The sequence below is a fragment of the Esox lucius genome, chromosome 19, assembly GCF_011004845.1.
Source record: "Esox lucius isolate fEsoLuc1 chromosome 19, fEsoLuc1.pri, whole genome shotgun sequence".
Classification (NCBI taxonomy): Eukaryota; Metazoa; Chordata; class Actinopteri; order Esociformes; family Esocidae; genus Esox; species Esox lucius.
This window is the reverse complement of record NC_047587.1, coordinates 10,494,925-10,516,449: the sequence shown is the minus strand read 5'-3', so window position 1 is coordinate 10,516,449 and position 21,525 is coordinate 10,494,925. Positions and strand designations below refer to the sequence as shown.

Sequence of the window (21,525 nt, the reverse complement as noted above, 5' to 3'; positions counted from 1 at the left end):
CTTTCTTTGTGTGAAAAGTGATGTTCGGCTCCCACTTCAGGTCCTGGGCGATGATGGTGCCCAGAAAGTGAAAGGACTCCACAGAGTTGACTGGGGAGCCACCCAGGGCAATGGAGGCAGGTGTGGGGGGGTCAGCTGGGTTTCTCCTGAAATCCACTATCATCTCCACTGTCTTTAGGGCGTTGTGCTCCAAGTTGTTCTGACAGCACCAGGACACCAGATGGTCAATCTCCCAGATGTAGGTGGAATCGTCTCCATCAGAAATAGGTCTGATGAGGGTGGTGTCATCCGCAAACTTCAGGAGCTTGACAGAGGGGTGACTGGAGGTGCAGCTGTTGGTGTACAGGGAGAAGAGTAGGGGGGACAGAACACAGCCTTGAGGGGGGCCGGCTGACCATCATCTTATGTACAGTAGTCGCTTATGATTTCACTATAATATGAATCTTATGACTGTATACATAAGCACAAATATTTGGTAATTTTTGTTATCAAAATCGAACAATGGTATGGGGTTTCCAGTGTTTTTGACCAGGTAACTTACAGAGACATTATGTACTCACCAATGATAATAAGAGGGTATATTTAGGTATGGCTGGTTATAACATTGTACAACTGTCAGAAAATGTTTTATTCTACTGAATGTTACTTAAATTACAGCATCCGATTTAATATCTTTGAATTGACACTCTTGGTAAATATTTTAACCTTATTTTACCAGTTAAGTTGACAGGGGACTTTAACATTCACAACAATGACCTGGGAGAAATCAGGGGTAACAGCCTTGCTCTGGGACAGAATGACAGATTTTTCATCTTACTGGCTGAGGGATTTTGGTTACTGGTTAGATGGCCACACTGTAATAATTTCTTGTCTTAGAACAATTTAGTTGTTATTTTGCTATTGTTGCGGTTTTTTTCCTGTAAAAATGACCCCAGTTGGTAATGTGTATGTAAAAGCATTGCACAAATTGTTGCCAATGGCAGAATGGACCACATTGTAATGTTGAGTCTTTTTTATGCTTGCCAGAACTACTTAGAGGCTTGGAAAGGGGCAGCTAGCAATTAGTGAATGAAATAGATATCCCCTGCTTTCACATCAGCCTTGGTTTGCCTGGAGTACAACGTGTTACCTTGAATGGAGGAAGTGCTTGCTGCTGCTGTTATTGTTGGTCTGCCTAGCATAGAATTCCCCACATATTATGCTGTGTATTGGTACGTTATGAAGGATGTTTTGGTGATCCATTTTACATTTTATGTTTTTTTCCCCCACAAACACATCCATTCATTGTACAAGCTTATGAAGCACCTGTTGTCAGTCTAGCACAAGCATCAGTGGTATTTCAGATAAATGTTGAACCTTTTAGACAAATCCAGTATTGTTCACAGTACAAACAACTTACATAGGTTTATTTCAGTTTTTTTGTTGCTTTAATGGCTTTTATTTTATATGAATAATTAAGTGCACATGCTGGCACACTGATTGATTAATAGATAGTTTAACTTGATATGCTTTCCAAATGTCTTGTCAATAAACAAATAGCTACAGTAGCAACTAACATATGGCTAATGTTTTAAAAACACTTCACAAATAAATACATATTTTCCTTTCAAATGGCATTGCAATCACAGTTATTTTTTATATTTCAATCTTTATCTGCGATGTTATATACAATAGCTTACAAAGAAATTGAGAAAAGACAAAGATAGAAAACAAAAGCAGTGTTAAAGCTGTAGGTCAAGGTTCTGCTGCATGTTTTAATATAAAACAACCTTTTTCATAGTTTTGGTTTAAGTGCTGATATAAACGAGTGTTTTCACCAGAAACTTTCCTTTGAGAATGGCTGGCACCTCCAGAGTAACTGAAACAAGAACTGAAAGTGAAGTGTGTGTAACTAAGATAAATAGATTCAGTATTAAATATGTGTGGCCAGGCAAATGTAGTTCAGTGGTTCTCAGCTGGTGTTTTGGGTAGTTGTGAATGGGTTGCAGTGTCTTTGTTAAAAATCTATGTATGTAGTAAAAAACTGTGTTAATATTATTGTTATAATGATTTAACACTTTAGCTTAAAATTACTAAAAGCAGGTAGAATGTGTGTAGAGATAAGAATACGTAATTGAATACAAAAAACATTTACATTTTCTTTAAGCACAGTATTTCTTTCTATAGCTACATTAGCATAAGAAATATTTTCAGCAAAGAAAATTTGCTACATGAAAATTTGATTGTGATGAGACGCCCCGGTTGAATTTGTGTCCTGAGAAAACCAGTTGAGAATCTGGGATGTAGTTCAAACCCTGTTTACAGGATTGTTCATTGACAGGGACATCTGGGGCTAATTCGGAGAGAGACTGATACATCTTAGACATCTGTGTCCAATGGTGGCAGGACCGTGTCCAGGCAGGGAGAGAGGGAGTCCTGACTGTGTGTGGAGCTGATCCCTGTGTCAGAGTCTGTGTCCGTCGCATCTGTAGGGGACAGGCTGTGTTTGAGTCTCACGGCCTGTGGCTGAGTTACAGAGCTACGGCTTTGGTCCATCAAATTCCCAAGCCCGGGCCATTCAGGCACGCCGTCCCCCACCTGCAGTTGACTCAGTTGGGAAGCCAGCTCCCAGCACTCCCGGTCTTTGGAGAAAAGTGTGGCGTCGTATCGCTTCAGCTCCTTCTCCACCTCTGTGGTCTGGGCGTGAAGGGAGAGGCCGGTGTGCAGGCTGAGCCTCAGTTCGGCCCGCAGTCTCTCCATTTCTGCTGCCTCCCAGTGCAGGTCCACGTCGGAAGTGATGCCGGATCCCGCCGTCGCCCCCTCCGGCTGGGCGTCCTCCTCTGGGACCTTGGGCAACGCTAACACGGCCCTTGTCAGCTCCGCGTCGATGTCGCGGGACAGCTGAGCGATAAGATCCCGGTGCCTCTGTGCTTGCCTCTCCACCTGAGCCACCCTGTCACAGGTATACTGGCTCTCCTGCAGCAGCTCCTGCTCCGAGAGGCCGTGCAGGCTGCCCACCGTCTGGCTGTGACTCTGGTGAAAGGGAACCGGGGAGAGTGGGCACAAGCCCTCGTCGGGGAACTCTGCGTCGTGTTGTCCGGCCGGCCGCTCCGCCTCAAATCGCTCCATCTCCGAGTCCAGCTCTCTCATCCTCTGGATCTGCTGCCGGATGGTGTGGTCCTGTTGGATGAGGAGCTGGACCATCCTGTCGATCTCCTCGCTGCCCGGAGAAGATCCGACTTCCCTATTTTCCTTGTGGATCTTCTCGAGCTTCCTGAAGGCCTTCTTCACCAACCGCTTCTGCCTTTCAATGGGCAGCGACTGGGAGCACTGGACGGGGCTGTGCTCCCATCTCTTAGACCCTTTAGCCCCCTTCAGTTTGGCCCCCTTCTTGCCTCCTGCTTGGGGAACAAAGTCGCTGGCCTTGACCAGGACGAACTGGACGAAGGATCGCTGATCCCCCCAGGCGTTCCACAGCCTGAGGATGCGGGTTAACGGGGGCAGGGCCCTCTCGAAGCCTTTCCAGCGCTCCAGCAGGCAGAAGTCTCTGGGGTCGCCATGCAGGAGCCTCTTGCTCTCAGGTGTGGCCTTCTGGTCATCCAGCAAAGCCTGTACAATGTCGGCGCACGTTGTGTGTTTGGTCACTCCGCACACCACCTTGTCATCATTGCACACAGATACCTGGATCTCCTTTCCTGGCACGGCTTCTCTGTCATCTTTGTCTTTTGCCCTAGGATAGAGAGATGTAAATACAAAATGTAAGAAGTCAAAAGGGTTATATTGGGTATCACTGAAACAATTGAACAGCAGTAAATGCCGCCTGGTACGTGATAATATACAGCTATATTTGAGCCAAGTTTTTAACACAGTCAGATCAAGATCGGCATATGTACCAGGCATTTCTAAGGTAACCAACCTAACTTTTGAGACGGGTCCATCTAAAGCACAGCTGCCACATTCTGTACCATGCATTCAATCGAAACAACGCTCCATGTGCACTACCATTTCATTATCCTAAATAGCTTTGAAGGAAAGCACATCCTATGGTCTATGGTCTTCCATTAAGGCAGTCGATGAGCAGGAAACATTGTCACTTAATTTGCCCAGCACTCCGATCTGATTCTATTAAATAGTTACTCATCGTCTTATGCATCGCACATGAACATTTTGATTTCATTCTGTGCTATTTAACTCCAAAGCCCTCATTATCTTTTCATCTGGACCGTAAAACCTGATGAAGATAAAATAAATCTCCTCGAAAATAGGCTTTTGGTTATATCCCTTATTTAACTCAATGTTTAATTCCTGTCTCCTTTACATGATGGGCAAAAACCAGAGCAATGAACCGAAGCCACCTGACATCCATCCAGTTCAGATCAAAGCGGATCCTTACTAAGTGAATAATCATCAAGCAATAATCAAACCAGTGACCACGCATCATTTTGGATCTCTAGATAAGTACAAGGAAGCGACAAAGCAGTCATTTTGTAATGTCTCACTCTTGATACATAACAGTGTAAAAGAATCACTCCAGGAACTTGAGAACAATACATATTGTACAAATGGTATTCATAACATGTTCTAGAAAATGCAAAAATGGATAAGAGTATAATAAATACAAAATACAGCCTTTTGTTTTTTTTCTTAAACTGCGGGTTGGGAACCTGACTGGGCCCTGACTTTGTAAAGAGGTGGGTCGAGTATCACGAGAATACATTCATTATGACAAACTACTCTTGATTTAGATTTTAGTCATGGAAGGAGAGTAAATAAATGATTTGGGTGTGCAGCCCTGCGTTAGCACCAGCTGAGCCCACATACATGCTACTGGTACGGGTATGGGGAGCCCCTGTATGACATCAGGTCCAGTTTCCCCTGTCCTGCACTACGCAGCTGCTTACACACTTTTAAAACACAGTGATCCACTGTCACAAACTATTTATTTTTTCAAATGGATAATCCCAATCGCCACGGTCTTAGCAGCTCGAGATTTCATGGAGGGCTTATGATACCGGCGCGAAGTGTTTTAGTTCACGCCAGCGTAAAAGCACAGTAGGAGTATTGTGTTAACTCTGAGCTGAAGGAGCCCTGAGGAATGCGATATGATGCGTGCAACAATGCAACAGGCTGGTTAATGGTTACGGAGATCCTTGGAGACGAACGACGGAAAGCAAATACCTGAGCTGTACAGAGAGGCAGAGCGATCTCACCGGCATGCCTCCAGCATTCACAGACAATGACCGTGACGACTTTGACCTAACCATTACACACTTTATCTACAGAATTAGGGCAACGCTCAAACTGTATTACTGATGCTCAGCTTGATTAAAATGTAAAAGCTACGTTTCCATGTCATTTATTCGACCGTGTTTAAGGTCAACACTGCACATGTTACACTGCACAAGTCAAGCAGTCCGAATTGTTTTCGTTACAATCATACAATCTGGAACACTTGACAGATATGGATTAAATATACCACTCAATGTACTTATGATAACATTATTTAGCTGTCCCCGCCATCTCACTCTCAAAAACATACACACAGACACATACACAAACACCACACACATACACACACATATTTGAGTTTGTATGTAGGGCCAGCTGAACTAAACTATCAGCGGTGCAGGAAGTCCCAGGAAGCGAGGACACTGGAGGAAGGGAAGCAGCCGTGTTTGTCCAGCAGGACTACAATCACTGAAGCACCAACAACATCCTGACAGTTCTGCTTCATGGAACGCTAGCTGTGTAAATATGAAGCATGAGATGTATACAGTTTTGCTTCATGGAACGCTAGCTGTGTAAATATGAAGCATGAGATGTATACAGTTTTGCTTCATGGAACGCTAGCTGTGTAAATATGAAGCATGAGATGTATACAGTTTTGCTTCATGGAACGCTAGCTGTGTAAATATGAAGCATGAGATGTATACAGTTTTGCTTCATGGAACGCTAGCTGTGTAAATATGAAGCATGAGATGTATACAGTTTTGCTTCATGGAACGCTAGCTGTGTAAATATGAAGCATGAGATGTATACAGTTTTGCTTCATGGAACGCTAGCTGTGTAAATACGAAGCATAAGATGTATACAGTTTTGCTTCATGGAATGCTAGCTGTGTAAATATGAAGCACGAGATGTATACTTATACTCAAGTGGGTGAACGTCATTTTCAAATAATATATTTGTTTAAATTTAAAGATAATTTAACAGTTCCAGTTAGAACTTTAACTTTGAATTGTATGTGAACTATGTATACCTTCTGAATGTGAGAGGACTATAGGGACCTGTGTAGAAGTTTGTCTGTGACAAAAAATAGAACAGTATGACTTGTCGGTTTCTGAGGACAGCCGTCGACGGGCGATAAAGTGGAGCACACTGTGTTACTTCGGGAGCAGGTTGTCTCCTCTTCAGCCAACTTCCTGACTGGACAAATGCTTTCTAATTGTAAATGGATCACTGGGTTGATTTAATATAAAGAAAACTTTAATCAGGACTGTACATATACCTAGAGAATACTGTTTGTTATGGTTCAGGGCAAGAACATATGGGTGCAGTTATCGCCCCCAACAGTAATAAACATCATTGTATGGAAATTCCTAAATGACCTAAGGAAATGGTGTATCCCATTTGTAAAACACCCTTAGCACAAACTACAACCAATCAATCATAACCAGTATACAGTATATTTAAGTTATATAACATACACAAAGTCCTTGCTGATGTCAAATCAATCTGTCCTTCAATTTGTACTAATTGTTTGTGAAGCTACATGCTCAACGGTGTGAAATACACAGTCATTTGGAGCTCATCTTGCTGAATTAGGGTGTGCTTAAGTGATCCACATAAATCAGAGCCAGCACACACGACACTCGATCCCTGAGAGAACTGAGAGCGTAAGTTGTAAGTCCATAAACACCTGCGGTCGAGGACAAACTCTATTTGATTACACAGTCGGGTCACACACAGTTTGAGTTTGTAGATTTGAAGTTGTAAGACCACGCGTAGCATTCATAGCTCATAACACGTTTCTGATTCTTGTTCTTTAAAACGGGTAAGAAGTATAACACAAGTCATCAATTCAAAATGCACCCATTTCAAATGTATGCTGACGGGTCACGTGCTTTTGGTTGGAAGTTTGAACAAGTCCTAACAAGAAAAGCCAAATGATCAGCGCTCCTCTGTCACGACATGTTGACGGAGTGACACTATCAGGAATGGGAGGCTACATTGATAAGCTGTGACCACCCCCTGTCTCTATACAACTAAACATCTGTTTCTACATTGTTAGCAAGAAAACTCTACAGGTTGCAATGTTCGTTAACATAAACGGTTAAAGTGCTGCTTAATGGAGCTCAAATCAGGCTGGTGTATGACAGGGAAGCTTTTGGAATATTTTAGTTTTAGTCCTGAAAATCACTTGAGTTCAGGAAGCAATTTGAATGGATTGAGACAAAGACAACCACTGCGGTGCGTGGAGAAGACATTCTCCACATTGTAGTGAAGTGAATACACAAGCAAGACAGTTTCATGTATAAATCCTCCCAAAACTGAACCTGAAAGTAATATAAAGCCTCTTTATCTTCCATTTGTAACATAAAACCCTTTCAATAAAAGACAGGCAGCAACCAAACGAGAGTGGGAGCTATATTGTACTGTTAGTGGGTCTAATCCGGTCCACAGACAGCTACTTGCTTTCCATAACACAAACACCCACTGTATGGGGAGACATCATGGGACCACATGCATCCCAAATGCCCCCCTAACCCCTGTACTGTGTAATGCAATAATGTGATGCACTAAATAGGTGACAGGAAGCAATTTGGGCTGCGACCCTAGACAGGATCCCAGTTCCTGGTTCTTATCTAAAGAGGATGAGGGAATTGGAAGGAAAATAACGTGACTCCTCTATCTAGGTTTGCTGATCTACAAGGATGTCTCCCAGTTAGATCTGGGAGAAAATACAGCATCCTCTAAGTCCTTCTCCCCTCCTCTCTCCTGGCTCGTTACGGTGCCCAAATCCAGTCAAATAACGTTTCATTGATCACATGCTTTATTGACAACAGGTGGCGACTTACATTGAAACACTTACTAATGTGAGCACAAGTGTGCGCGCACGGTCCAGGTATGTGTTTGTGTACGTGTTGTTTATCAATAAGTGTGTGTATGAAGTGTGAGTTTGTGTAAGCGTGGGCAAAGTAAAATGTGTGTGCATTTATTTCCTCGTTTACAATATCAAGGAGCGAAAGCACCGTCCATGATTCCTGTCGAATATATTTGTGAACAGATGTGGCATCCACATTTTAAGGAAAGTTTTTATATGTTAGTTTCTGTTTCAGGAAGTTGTTCTGTTTCAGCAACTTTAAATGTCTGACTGAGGGTAATGCTTTTGATCCTGAAGAACATAACCACTCTATCTACACGGGAACATATACAGTACATGCAAGGTAACCTTTTGCAATGAGTCTTACTTCGCCTTGCAACACAATAGATATTGTTAGCTAGTCTTTAAATAAAAGTCCCAATTTATGTATCTAGAGTGCTAAACACTTGAGATAATCACAGTTGGTGATGCTGTTGAAAAAAAACATCTGATAAGGCAGTCTGAGCTAAACCTCTTGAAGATATCACACAGTTGGACCAGACACACACACACACACACACGTTCAGCTGTGGGTGCAGTGAAAATACAGTAGTCTCAGACCAGTGCCACAGCCCCAAGGGAACACCCGAAGAAATGTGTAAGACACACTTTCCTTCACACTGACTGAGGTAAAACTACCTTTTTTGGATTTAACATACCAAAGGCTTTTCCAGCCATAACAAAGCCTGTTCACTCAAACCGAAGTGATTTCAAATGGAGCCTGTGTAGAATGCTTTACCACACTAATGTACAGGAGCTTTGCACTCCTCAAGCATCTTTCCCCCCACATGCTGGTATACTAGCGTGTTACCTGGATATGCATTAAAGAGGAAGACCTTTCGGCTCAAACCTTCTCACACTATAGCTATTTACACAGAAGTTGTTTCTCCAAAAAGTTAAATGAACGAACATACTGGTGTTGGCTACGGATTAAAGACCTGCATCTACTATGAGGACCACTCCCCTCACAGGTATGCTTTCAGTTTGTGGGCACCAGATGAATGCGGTGAACAGCGGTACTGTGTAAACAGTGGGTTTGAATGAATCCCAGCCTTAGATAAACCACAACATATGATTGCAACAACAAACATAATATTTATTATATTTGAGAATCTTAATGAAACAAATAATGTACTTAATCTAATCTTTTTTTTGCCACCTTTTCAAAGTACAGTTGTCTAACCCTTCTGAGGCAATTAAAACATCAAACAGGTAACTGGGCCACTTAAGGAAATTGCTCAAGCAAATTATACAAGTGTTGATGACAGGATCCCTCTTAACTTGAACCAGGAATGCTCTTCTAGTACACTCTCTAAGGTAGACACGCTTCATAAGATACATCTCATGTTTAATTACAGACTAGTCAGGTCAGCTCCTATTTGATCTCATATAAGATGCATTTCTGTCTGGCTTCAGACTCCACGCCAAAGACTCCAAGGATATTTTCCACAGAAATAATGTTTTGTATCATATAATTATAGTGTATGTTATAATCAGACGAATTCCACGTTGGACCTAAAATCTTCTCCAAAGGCATCAATGTTATATGAACCCTAGAAAGAGCCAATGTGACATGGCCTTGGGGGTTAAAACAAACCAAAAGAAGGGCTTATAAATGATAAGTGATTTAGACAAGTACTATATTATGTTATTACCCCCCGGAATAGAATAATTCTGTAATGCCCGGCTTGATATAACTCAACCATGCGCTCATCTGGTGTATCGACATAATTATTGATATACATTGCACGCTTTCCAATCACTGATCACATACTGGCACGCACACCTACAACGTACACACACACACACACACACACACACACACACACACACACAAAATCTACTTAACAACATTGAAATTGACATTTCACCCAGGTCATAATTCCCCAAAAAACGGAACATGGCCAATCCAGAAGGATAGCTATGTAAGAATCTGGATGCTAGATACGAGACTGCGGGTTTCTGTCATGTTAATAAATTAAATAAAATAAGAGCAGAGTTATGGAATAGGCATGGATTATCTTAATTGTTGGTCATATGAGTAAAACATTAAGTTCATTTGCGTAAAATAAGAAAAGTTTTGCGTATTAGTTTTGGGGAACAATAGAAAACTTTAAAATTACCTGTTTTTCAAACGCGCTTTCAGAAAGTTCTTCCCGAAGGGAGCCATAGCAAGCCGCGGAAATAAAACGCAATCCAAAAATGGGTTAGTCACTGCATGATGGGATGTCCGTGACTTTTAGGGGTGACTAGCATACACCAGTTGGAGGAAAAGTTTAACGCTGACCAAGACGGAACTCTGTCATAGCGCACTTCAGCCGAGAGGCTGTCCCATCACACAGAGGGTGGTGTTTATGCAAAATAATATGCGTGAATCTCGGATTTCTTCTTAGGCTAGGCGCTCAAACTGTCATTCTCGAGGGCCTACCTACACAATTAGCAATTAGGAATAACCGACAAATCAAGCGTAAACGCGTGTACAGAAGCCCTTTCCCCATGTGTTTATGCTGTTCCAGTTATAGGTCTTGTATGCTGAAAACAGTGCTGTATCTATTCCCAAAACCTGTAGAGAGCAAATAATTCACGTATGTTTTCCCTATACGGACTATCATAACCCACTGTTCACTTCGCCTTTTTATTTTTTCCCACATCAAAATAATGCATTCTGTTTCTGTATTTTGCAGGGAGCCGATTAGGTGTAATATAAATGCAGAGAGAACAAGTTACCATAATTTGCTTGAGAGTGACGTCTAGCGGGAGTGCGCTTTCATCACTGTGGTATGGTCGAAAGTAGCGTATGTACGATTACTCTCTAATTTATTCAGCGGTGTTTGTGTTTTTTCATAGCAGTTTTTAATATACTATAATATTCAATATTGTAAAAATTGTTAGAAACATTTAGCTTAAAATTGAATCTGATGAAAGTCATGAAACTAGTAAAATCATTCAGTAACACGAATGTGCCTTTAACTGAGTAAATTGAGTTTGAGTTAATACCTTCCCCCATCCCTGCCTAAAAACTTTAAACTTTAAAAAAGCAGGATTCAACTTACATTTTACCACACTGATCTAAGCTTGATGTGATATCACTCACAGTAATACACCCAGGATTTACTGTAAAAGACCCCTTGGTGTTTAATAAATGCAGTGCAGTGAGGTGGACTCATTCCCAAACAAATCAGGGAACAATCTACTCACTTTCATGAAAAGTAATCAAAACAACGAAATAAGAATAAATCATCGAACAAATCTCTGACGCAATAACTCCGTGTGATGTGGGGGTTACACCTGATGTCACAATGACACAGCGTCTAGGATCGTGGGTAGATGTGTGTGTGTGTGTGTTTGGGGGGGGGGGGGGGGGGGGGGGTGACAGAGGGGTCCTCTGACATCATTCCGGCTCTTATATAGCCTACTGACTGAATGGAGCCCACTGCTCTTCACTTCAGTCACTCCGCCTGAAGCCTGGAGGACAGACACATACAGACAGGGAAAAGATTACACCAGGAGAACAAGACCGAGTGCATCCCGTCTCCACCCCCCCCCTCTCTCACTCTCTCTGCGTTTGACCCCTGACCCTATGGACTTGGCTTCTGTTTAGCTAGCTGGATTCAGAGCGGGATTTTCTACAAGATGCAGATGCAGTTGGTGTGTGTGCTTGTCGTCTTTTTGACCTGTGGCGTATTGTGTTCAGGTAAGCAGCAGATATCACCTTACATTCTTTCCTCTTTATGTTAAGTGATCTGTTAACATGTTGAGTGGTATATAGTTTGCATTGGCAAACAGTTAGGCAGGATTTTTACCTTGAAAGACCAGTGTGTGTTTCTCAGAGACTGGGGGGCTTACTGAATCCCTCTCATATGAAACCTAGTTTTGCAACAGGTGGTTTCACCACACAAAACACCTGTTCACGTCCATTGACTGCCCAAACATCACTGGAAGGCTGAACTGAGATATTTTCTGGGATATAGTGAGTGTTCTCTAGATTATTCTTTAATCTAGAGAGTATTCTCTAGAATACTCTCTATTGCGGCATTATAAATGCATAAATGGAGAGTACGTAAATAATATTTCTTTGAATGTCTCAAAATTCTTGACACAATTTTACTTGATTGAAGGTAATCATTGTTAACTGATTTTATTATGACATTTGAAGCCTTTTGTCATAATTTAAATACAGTCTACTCACTACACCACACAGCAACATCTCTTTGTTTTCTGAAGCACCTACTGAATATCCTTGTATAGAATTCAATTAATATGATCCAAACAAATATGATTAAATGCCTTTTTTGACACGTTTGGGATGAACCTGCAGAGTTGCAGGGTGTGACAATTTTTTCTCTCCAGCTGAGTACAAAGCAATCAACATACGATTATATTGACTGACTCAGCCTAGTCATCTAGTGATTTTGACCACCATCTGATCCAGTCCAGCCAGTGAATCCTCCCTCGCTCTCTATCTTCCTTCACCCCTCTCCTTCTTTCAAATAATGTTGTTTATGGCATCATGTTCTGTACTGGATTTCACTGAAGGTACCGGTGACATGACAAAGTACTTTGTCGGTTTCTCCATAATAACCGGTCTCTGAGAGCCCCAGGCATATCAGGTGCATTCATTGTGATCCCTACTAATGATAGCTCAATTACGTAAGCCGTTTAATCCGCCCTAAAAGGAAAATGACATTGTTCAGTTGAATTGATTAGGAACACAACTCTCACATAGAAACCAACTGTAGATGTTTCCGTGGTGTGAATGGGGCTGCCCAAAACCGCTTTGACTTCCTGGCTCAAGGAGCAAAAGAGATTTGATTCAACCGCTAATCAAGGTTTGGTTATCTGAACTCTGTGACACACTCCAAAACGGAGGTAAAAAAGAATTAAGAATAGCAAGAAAAGCTTTTCTTGATTGATTTATATTGTACTTTTTGGTCTGATCACTTCTCTAATCTAATGTTAAAAAGGTTTAATTTGCTTATTAAAGTCAGGTAAATCAGCTGTAGGCTATTATAGAAAGACAAGGCCTGAGAAATGATGACTTCAGCATTGGAAGCAAAAAACTACCTGTACCATACTTATATATAATGGTTATATATTTATTATTGAATTCCCACTTTTATATTTTGTGGCACATACTTGTATTTTGATATATACGTGTATTGCAACAAAGCTTTTTTTCTAACTCTTGTTTTGTGTTCATCTGACAGATGTTGAGCAGGAACAGCAGGCCATGGAGGAGGAGTTATTGAGCAGTCTCTTTACTTCAAAGGTACCATGCTGCTTTCTCTGTGGCACCTGTCAGATCTGAAGCGTGTGTGTGAATGTGTGCGTCTGTAGGTGTGTAGGTGTGCAGTTATTGACCCTGTAGTGCAGGAGCTCTTTGTTGGTGACTGAATATTACCTGATCCTAGATATGTCACCTTCCTCCTTAGGTGTTTGTTTTAGCTTGGGCCTACTTGATGTGCATTCTGTTTGAGTTTCACAGGTTTCCGTGTTAAGATACGATCTCTGATCACATTCATTGTGTTATTAGATATTAATGTTCAATTGTACATTCACTAATCTTCTAGTGTAGCAATAAAGCTTTCAGAGTCTCACTCACACATAGATGTATCTGACACAAGTGCACTCGACCGCCCCCAAATGGGGATCGCATTAAAAAGGGTTTAGAAGGAAATCCTTCAGGTATAACGTTATTGCTTTCTTCATACAGCCATTTATCATGAGAGATTCCCTGCATACTGGCTGGAGGAAATGAAGGAGATGCAGCTGGAACCAGTGGAGCCTGACGACTGATTACCTGAGCTAATACCATTCAGATGGTTCTGACAGCAGCACAGTGGAACGCTGTCCACACACAGACACGCGCGCACACACACACACACACACACACACACACGCACACACACACATTCCCTGCTCCCCACTCTCCAGCTGATAAATGAGAGTAGATGCGGGAGACACACGAGACACGACTTTGACAAATAAGCCCTGTGATTTATGGCCCGTGGTGTTTCAGCGGTTCCTTGGACTTCTGATGTTGGTAAATGACTGGACAGGTGACTGCTCGCGGGGACACGGGACAGTAAGGGAGGTCCTGGACACTCGTGCCTCTGTCGTCTCTCTCTTCCCCTCCCCTTTAAAAATGGATTACATTTTACGGGACGCATTTGAAATGGTTACATGGCTGATCAGTTTGCTAATATCTGTGGAATTAGGTTGACTATTGTTCCCGTGGTTTTTTAAGCGATCTCCTTGAGGAGCCCAGTGTATAAAGCGGGTCCGTTCTGAGGACTGCACGGACCGATTACTAAATCAAACGGTGGGTCAGGTGACACAAAGAACATGTTTCACAAATTCTGGACATACCAGTAAGCAGTGTCTTAACAGCGGCTGGAGCAGTAATCCGCTTGTGAATTATCTCTGGCCCCCTCGAACCATCGTGGAAGACTGGTCGGTGACAGGCCGTTCAGTGGCGGTGCAGACAAGGGCCATTGTAAAATGGCCGTCAGTCAGCTTGGCGTTATTGGGTCCCACAATGATTAACTGACACAGAGAGACAAGACACTGGCCAAGGACGAGGTTACATCACAGTGTAACGAGAAATGACCTCTTTCGTACAATTTCAAGTGTACCTACCCCATGTCTCAACACTCAGTGTCTTCATAATCCGCTCAAAGGGAGCTCATTCGTATTTAAGGGAGGCTTTCTAAATGTCAACCTTGTAAGTTACTCACCGCACTAGCCAGCTAGACTGAGATTTCCTTTCAGGCTGGTCTCTGGGGAGGAGGGTTGTGCTCAGAATGCTCAGTAGAACACTATCCGCTCCGTGGCATTTCTCCCCCCAGGCCTGCAAATCCATATTTAATATCTAACAACTCAAATCTAAAAAAAGAAAATAAGGGCATTGCTTTTCCATCCATAAAACCAAAGCTGATAGGTGAGGGGGCTTTGAGGTGATTTAAAAGCAAAAAATCTTCAGTTTCTCACGACTGTTTTATCATTCTCAACAACACCAAGGAAGGAGTCTGTGTCGTTTTCAGCCCACGTGCAGGGGCCACTGGAGGCCATTGCAGGGGCCTCACACACCATCCAACCCTGAGTCAGCCCACGTGCAGGGGCCACTGGAGGCCATTGCAGGGGCCTCACACACCATCCAACCCTGAATCAGCCCACGTGCAGGGGCCACTGGAGGCCATTGCAGGGGCCTCACACACCATCCAACCCTGAGTCAGCCCACGTGCAGGGGCCACTGGAGGCCATTGCAGGGGCCTCACACCATCCAACCCTGAATCAGCCCACGTGCAGGGGCCACTGGAGGCCATTACAGGGGCCTCACACACCATCCAAACCCTCATGCGCAAATTAGGTTATGACACGATGGGTTTGAAGCCAGATGCAGTTATATCTGACTGATCTATTGTCACTGGCTTTGAGAGCGCGCACGCAGACTCTGAAGAACTCGTCCATCTTTAGCTATGTATCCATTGTGGAATGTATGTATTCGCTCAATAAAACGTCTCAAATGTCCGTATGTCTTCCCAGATGAAACAGAGCAAGCAGAGCGCCCCCTACTGGTGCGTGTCCCTGGCAAACATGTGCAGGATGGTGACCAGGCTGGTGAACAGCGGCTCATGGAGAGAACATCCTTTTAACAGCGAGGAAGACCTGGAGGAGAGGCTCAGCTCACTGCCCAGGGCCCTGGACCAGCTCCTGGAGCTGCAACACATCTGCAGGGTACTGCAGCCCCGAGAGGTGAGGAATGGACACGCAACACACACACACACACAGTGTACTGCAGCCCAGAGAGGTGAGGAATGGACACGCAACACACACACACACACACAGTGTACTGCGGCCCAGAGAGGTGAGGAATGGACACGCAACACACACACACACAGTGTATTGCAGCCTTGAGAGGTGAGGAATGGACACGCAACATACACACACACAGTGTATTGCAGCCCAGAGAGGTGAGGAATGGACACGCAACATACACACACAGTGTATTGCAGCCCAGAGAGGTGAGGAATGGACGCACAACACACACATATATATACACACACACACACACATACTGTGTACTGCAGGCTCAAGAGGTGAGGAATGGACAGACAATACACACACACACACACAAAGTGTACTGCAGCACCGAGAGTTGAGGAATGGACACACACACACACACACATACACACACAGGGTACTGCAGCCCCGAGAGGTGAGGAATGGACATGCACAACAATCTTTTTTATAGGCAGTTCAGTTCACACACAGACGAAAACACACACACACACACAAACACACAAAGACACACCCAGTAAACAAGAAACAGAGTACTTCAGGCCTCCAGAGCATCACACACTGTCACATGAACACACACACACACATCGCTCATGCTCACCTGGGACGAGCACCAATCTCCCTCACAGCAGTAAGTACCGCTCGTTAATAAAGGCCTCTCCTCTTTGTCTAGTCTCTCGAGCGCCGGCATCACGTCGATTCACACCGCCAGCTTCTCTGCTCCTTATGCATCATCTGGCCTAATGGCTTTTTGGCCTGGCTAGACAAATTTACACCTGCTTTGTCATCCACGCAGGAACCCTCAAAACATTGCTGTAACGCACTGCTTCACGGATACAACCACCCATCATCTGCTGTTGCATCACAATTAGAAAACCGCCTTCTTTAATGGGACACTATTCCCATTCGAGTATGAAAGACCCGAAAGGGTCTAAAGTGTGTGCTGTGTAGGAAAGGAAACATATGGTGAGATTTGGGAAGTGCTGTCATGTCATTATGCACTGCCGAAGAGGCTCATTCTGTTTTTCTTCACAGCTGCTTGACAACTCCCAGGAGTCCTTAGACGCCGACCAAAACAGTGACAACCCACTCAAAAGGAAATCCCCATATATTTTTAAGAGGCAGGTGAAAAACGCCAAGGCTCGGAGGCCGTACATTTTGAAGCGGAGAACGTTTTACTGACCCACCCCCAGGAAGAGAAAGGCAAACCTGATATGTTTTGTGGATGTGCGACTGTGTTCCCTGTGGTTCCGCTGCTGTTTTCTCTGTGTCCTATAGATTCAAACCGTATCTCAACTGTGTCCCTCGCTATTACGTAGGTCTCTACTGACACTGTAGTCCTGCTCATGCTCCGCTAAGCGAGGACTATTGTAAATAAAAGCAAGCAAAAGCAGTAAGTAAATGTGTATCTTTCGAGGGACTTTATATTTGTTATATTTCTTTACTGCACAATACGTTTATTTTCTTTCTAATGTGATTAAACAATTCATATTTCAAAACGACTGAGACGTGGAAAGTCATTTTTCAGAGAGCACACATTAATTTGGGAGTAAGACTCATCTCACTGCTTTCCTTTCAAGTCACCTTTCGATCCCCTCAGGGGCCAGGCAGCAACACATTGTGAACCAGAGGCTGACAGACATTGATCTACATTGATCATTCATTTACACATTTTGAAGATTTAATGCGATTAGACATCAGGCTGATATGACGACTGTGTTATAGATTGCAGATTCAGTTCAACACACAGTCAGGGAGATGTGAGGCAGAAGGTCTCTATAGTCTCTCCGAACCTCTTTGATCACCAGAGAAGAGGACCTTGCAGCGGTTCTGGGCCGTTTCTGACTGACATTTGTCGGTGCAGGATGCTCTGTGAATGGGACAACGTCCATCACTCCCAGCTCTCTTTCTCCTGGTTAATATGCGCTTATGCAAGAGTAATTACTATGCTTATAGATATAGGGTATAACTCATAAGCAAAAGAAGTGAAAAGTTGGTTTTGGATCTCTTAGACACTGACTTCTCAAATTGAAGATTGGAGTACAGACAGTTTTCTGTTCAACCTGTTGCATTCTCTTGTCTTTTCATTGCTTGAATGATACAGTCGGTTGGAAACCTCTAAGGGTCAAAAGGTAGCATGGACACCATGTTTTTAATGAAGCCAAGTGGGTGTGACTTTCAGTTTATTCTTCCTGATTATCCAGTCAACTGGGTGAGATTTCATTGGCTGACCTATCCTAATCACCCAGTTAGAGTCATGTCGAACTGAATTAAAATGGCGGAAGACTTCTATGGCAATGTCCAGGCCCTCACAGATTCCATAATGAAATATATATAGTGTGTCCTCTGGCACACCATAGCTATCAGGGCATGGTAAGGATTCTGTCTTCATGGATGAGTAGGTAAAGTCTTAAAATATGTGTGCAGAAAGTAGTGGTTGGATTAGCAGCAGAGCTAATTGGGCTGATTAATTGCCACTCAACACGTTTTTGTACTAACACTTTTACTGAACTCAACCTCTTTCTCCTGGCTTGCCACGTTAGTTCTCTTTACCCTGGAATAGCAGTGCGTAGAAACCCTAACAGTCTACCAAAACAGCCATAGCAATTATATCTTGGCAACAATGTTCTCATAGGGATTAGTAGATTTCATCCCAATTCTCGGTCACAGAGGGACACAATCACTTCCATCTTAAAGATCACGTTTGAATGACATCTCTATGAAGTCCACAGGCTGTATTTTTTATTTTAGGTTTGTCTATTTAAGTGTTAGTCTCCATTTTGCAAGTCACTTTGATGGTTAACGTTGGATGGAATTAAAGACCTATCATCAGTGCATCAACAATAAAGGCCAGTTGATTTGGCTCCTGGGATCTCCTGGGATCTCCTGGGATCTCCCGGGATCTCCCGATCCGCCTCTTTACATTTCCTAGCCGTGACATACTGGAATGGGAATAATTGTTCTTAATCTCAATGTTATCTTGAAAGGCTGTGTAGTGTAGGAGGGTTTACTGTATGTTGCCCTTCTAGAAGCCAGCATGAGAGAGAGGCACACTGGTATGTAGTCCAACCAGACAACAGAGTGCACTGTGATTTCAAAGAAAAGCACATTAGAGACTCCCAAGAGTTTTCTTAGGCAAAATAAACTGCCTTGTATTTAGAGAATAGACATAAAAATCACCCATACATTACATAGACCCATATATACATACCCAGGAAGGCGGACAAAGATTACGCCTCGTCTAGGACTAAAAACGTAGCTTAATGGAGTTCTCCATTGACCATTGTCCTAGACTAGGATTAATGTGTCTGTGAAAGTGGCCCATACAGTACATGTCCATTAATCAACACGTACCCAATATGTATGGACCCTGACAAACCAACAGAGGGCAGTATTGTACAATGTACATTTTACCCTCGGCTGTTGAGATGGAATGAAGTGGAGCGTTGGAGAGTCTGAGTTCCCATAGTGTAAGTTAGTCATGTAACAGTGGAATGGATAAAAAAATAAAGAGTTAACTATTCTAAATATACAGGCCCCTTATTGGCCCCCCCTGGTTATCACATTTTACACATAATATTAAATTTTTCCTGTTGCAAACCCATTCGATTAGATTCAACTTTATTGTCATTGAACAGTACACCAAATACTAAATGCCGTTAGCATCTGACTAGAAGTGCAAATAGAAGAGAGCAGGACATTGACAATTATTAATTAAAGTGTATGTTATAAGTGGAATGTATAGTTGTGCAATGAAGGCAAATACAGTGCAAAATGGCATTTCTAAATGAGCAATGAAGGCAAATAGGGCAGGGCAGAAAATTTACAAAAGTACGATTATTAAGTATATGTATGTGCAAGTGGGAATGAGTAGTGAGATGAGGCAAATGCAAGTACCAATGGCAACTCTGATCAAGATTCTACATCTGTACTTTTTAATTTAATATGCTTGACTGGTGTCAAGGGATTTGTAGAATCAACACTTGACTTTGTCCATTGGATCTCATTGGATCCCAATAGATGTCAGTAGATCTCAATGGATCTCAGCAGGCAGGTGACAAGCAAGGTTTTTACCTTCCCTGAAAAGTGGTTCCACCCCACACACAACTTAAGATACGGTCTGTGAATTCATAAGCAGCATACAGCAGTAACGTTTAGTTCTGTAGCGGTTTGGTTTGGCCAAAGTCCCAAACCCTGATGTACTCTTCAGTTCTGCTCCCATTTAGAGTTAGAATGCAGCCTGACAGTTAAAGGCTTGTCGTTTCGTGCCGCGGCGCTGCCTGCATTCTGGAGCTTCTTCAATTAGCGGGTCTCTCTCGCTGTCTCCCCCTGTCTCTTTCTCTCTTTCTTTCTCCCTCCCAGTAAATGAAAGTCATTCTCTCATCTGGACTAGGGACAGCAGATTCGGTCTGCGCGTAGAACAGGCACAAGGCAGTCAGATCAAGATAATGGCTTGTGAAAGAATGAGATTAGTCTCCTTTGTGAGAAATCTGATTGTGTGAATTGGATGATGGCATAACAAGGGCGACCTTGTTGCAGGGCCTACCCAGCCGGTAATTAGGCCGTCGTATGGGCGCCATTACTGAACTCACCACAAAGGGGACAAGGGGATGGGCCGTGTCCAATCTGTTTATTGTCACAGAGACTATAGCCCTGACTGTCACTGACACATTTCCACACTGCGTGGACAATAGCAGTTCTAATTCTAATATCTGAGTGACTGGCTCCCTCCACCACACTACCAACAGGAAGGAAAACGTTGAATTGTAAGCACAATGCACATCCATCGCTCTTGTCTCTCTTTTTTCTTGTCCTCATCCCAGTTTAACCCCCATCTCAAACTTAATGTCCTCATCCCGGTTTACTGTAAACCCCATCTCTAACTTAATGTCCTCGTCCCTGTTTAACCCCCATCTCTAACTTAATGTCCTCATCCCGGTTTAACCCCCATCTCTAACTTAATGTCCTCATCCCGGTTTACTGTAAACCCCATCTCTAACTTAATGTCCTCGTCCCTGTTTAACCCCCATCTCTAACTTAATGTCCTCATCCTGGTTTAACCCCCATCTCTAACTTAATGTCCTCATCCCGGTTTAACCCCCATCTCTAACTTAATGTCCTCATCCCGGTTTACTGTAAACCCCATCTCTAACTTAATGTCCTCGTCCCTGTTTAACCCCCATCTCTAACTTAATGTCCTCATCCTGGTTTAACCCCCATCTCTAACTTAATGTCTTCATCCTGGTTTAATCCCCATCTCTAACTTAATGTCCTCATTTTGGTTTAACCCCCATCTCTTATTTAATGTCCTCGTCCCTGTTTAACCCCCATCTCTAACTTAATGTCCTCATCCTGGTTTAACCCCCATCTCTAACTTAATGTCTTCATCCTGGTTTAATCCCCATCTCTAACTTAATGTCCTCATTTTGGTTTAACCCCCATCTCTTATTTAATGTCCTCGTCCCTGTTTAACCCCCATCTCTAATTTAATGTCCTCATCCCGGTTTAACCCCCATCTCTAATTTAATGTCCTCATCCCGGTTTAACCCTAGTCTCAACCTTCATGTACATATCACTGTTAATGCTAAGCCTAACCTCATCCT

General features: G+C 43.1%; 2 protein-coding genes across 2 annotated transcripts; one reads left to right on the top strand and one right to left on the bottom strand.

The window, feature by feature from the left end:
* Nucleotides 1–1,976: 1,976 nt before the first annotated feature.
* Nucleotides 1,977–10,432, bottom strand: rassf9 (Ras association domain family member 9). Its single transcript, XM_010897849.3, has 2 exons — nucleotides 10,246–10,432; nucleotides 1,977–3,709 (listed from the first exon to the last, which is right to left on the bottom strand). Exons 1-2 carry the CDS (start codon nucleotides 10,290–10,292, stop codon nucleotides 2,359–2,361), a joined length of 1,398 nt encoding a protein of 465 aa, XP_010896151.2. The 5' UTR covers nucleotides 10,293–10,432; the 3' UTR covers nucleotides 1,977–2,358.
* Nucleotides 10,433–11,574: 1,142 nt separating this feature from the next.
* On the top strand, nucleotides 11,575–17,424 carry nts (neurotensin). Its single transcript, XM_034288446.1, has 4 exons — nucleotides 11,575–11,816; nucleotides 13,330–13,391; nucleotides 15,668–15,877; nucleotides 16,958–17,424. Exons 1-4 carry the CDS (start codon nucleotides 11,756–11,758, stop codon nucleotides 17,102–17,104), a joined length of 480 nt encoding a protein of 159 aa, XP_034144337.1. The 5' UTR covers nucleotides 11,575–11,755; the 3' UTR covers nucleotides 17,105–17,424.
* Nucleotides 17,425–21,525: the final 4,101 nt, after the last annotated feature.

What these genes read in the sequence shown, in the direction of transcription:
- rassf9 (XM_010897849.3), bottom strand. Translation starts at nt 10,292, where the DNA reads ATGGCTCCCTTCGGGAAGAACTTTCTGAAAGCGCGTTTGAAAAACAG. An exon ending in AAAGCGCGTTTGAAAAACAG is followed by an intron (nt 3,710 to 10,245) that starts GTAATTTTAAAG and finishes TCTCTATCCTAG; the next exon opens with GGCAAAAGACAAAGATGACA.
- nts (XM_034288446.1), top strand. Translation starts at nt 11,756, where the DNA reads ATGCAGATGCAGTTGGTGTGTGTGCTTGTCGTCTTTTTGACCTGTGGC. An exon ending in CTGTGGCGTATTGTGTTCAG is followed by an intron (nt 11,817 to 13,329) that starts GTAAGCAGCAGA and finishes TTCATCTGACAG; the next exon opens with ATGTTGAGCAGGAACAGCAG. An exon ending in GGGTACTGCAGCCCCGAGAG is followed by an intron (nt 15,878 to 16,957) that starts GTGAGGAATGGA and finishes TTTTCTTCACAG; the next exon opens with CTGCTTGACAACTCCCAGGA.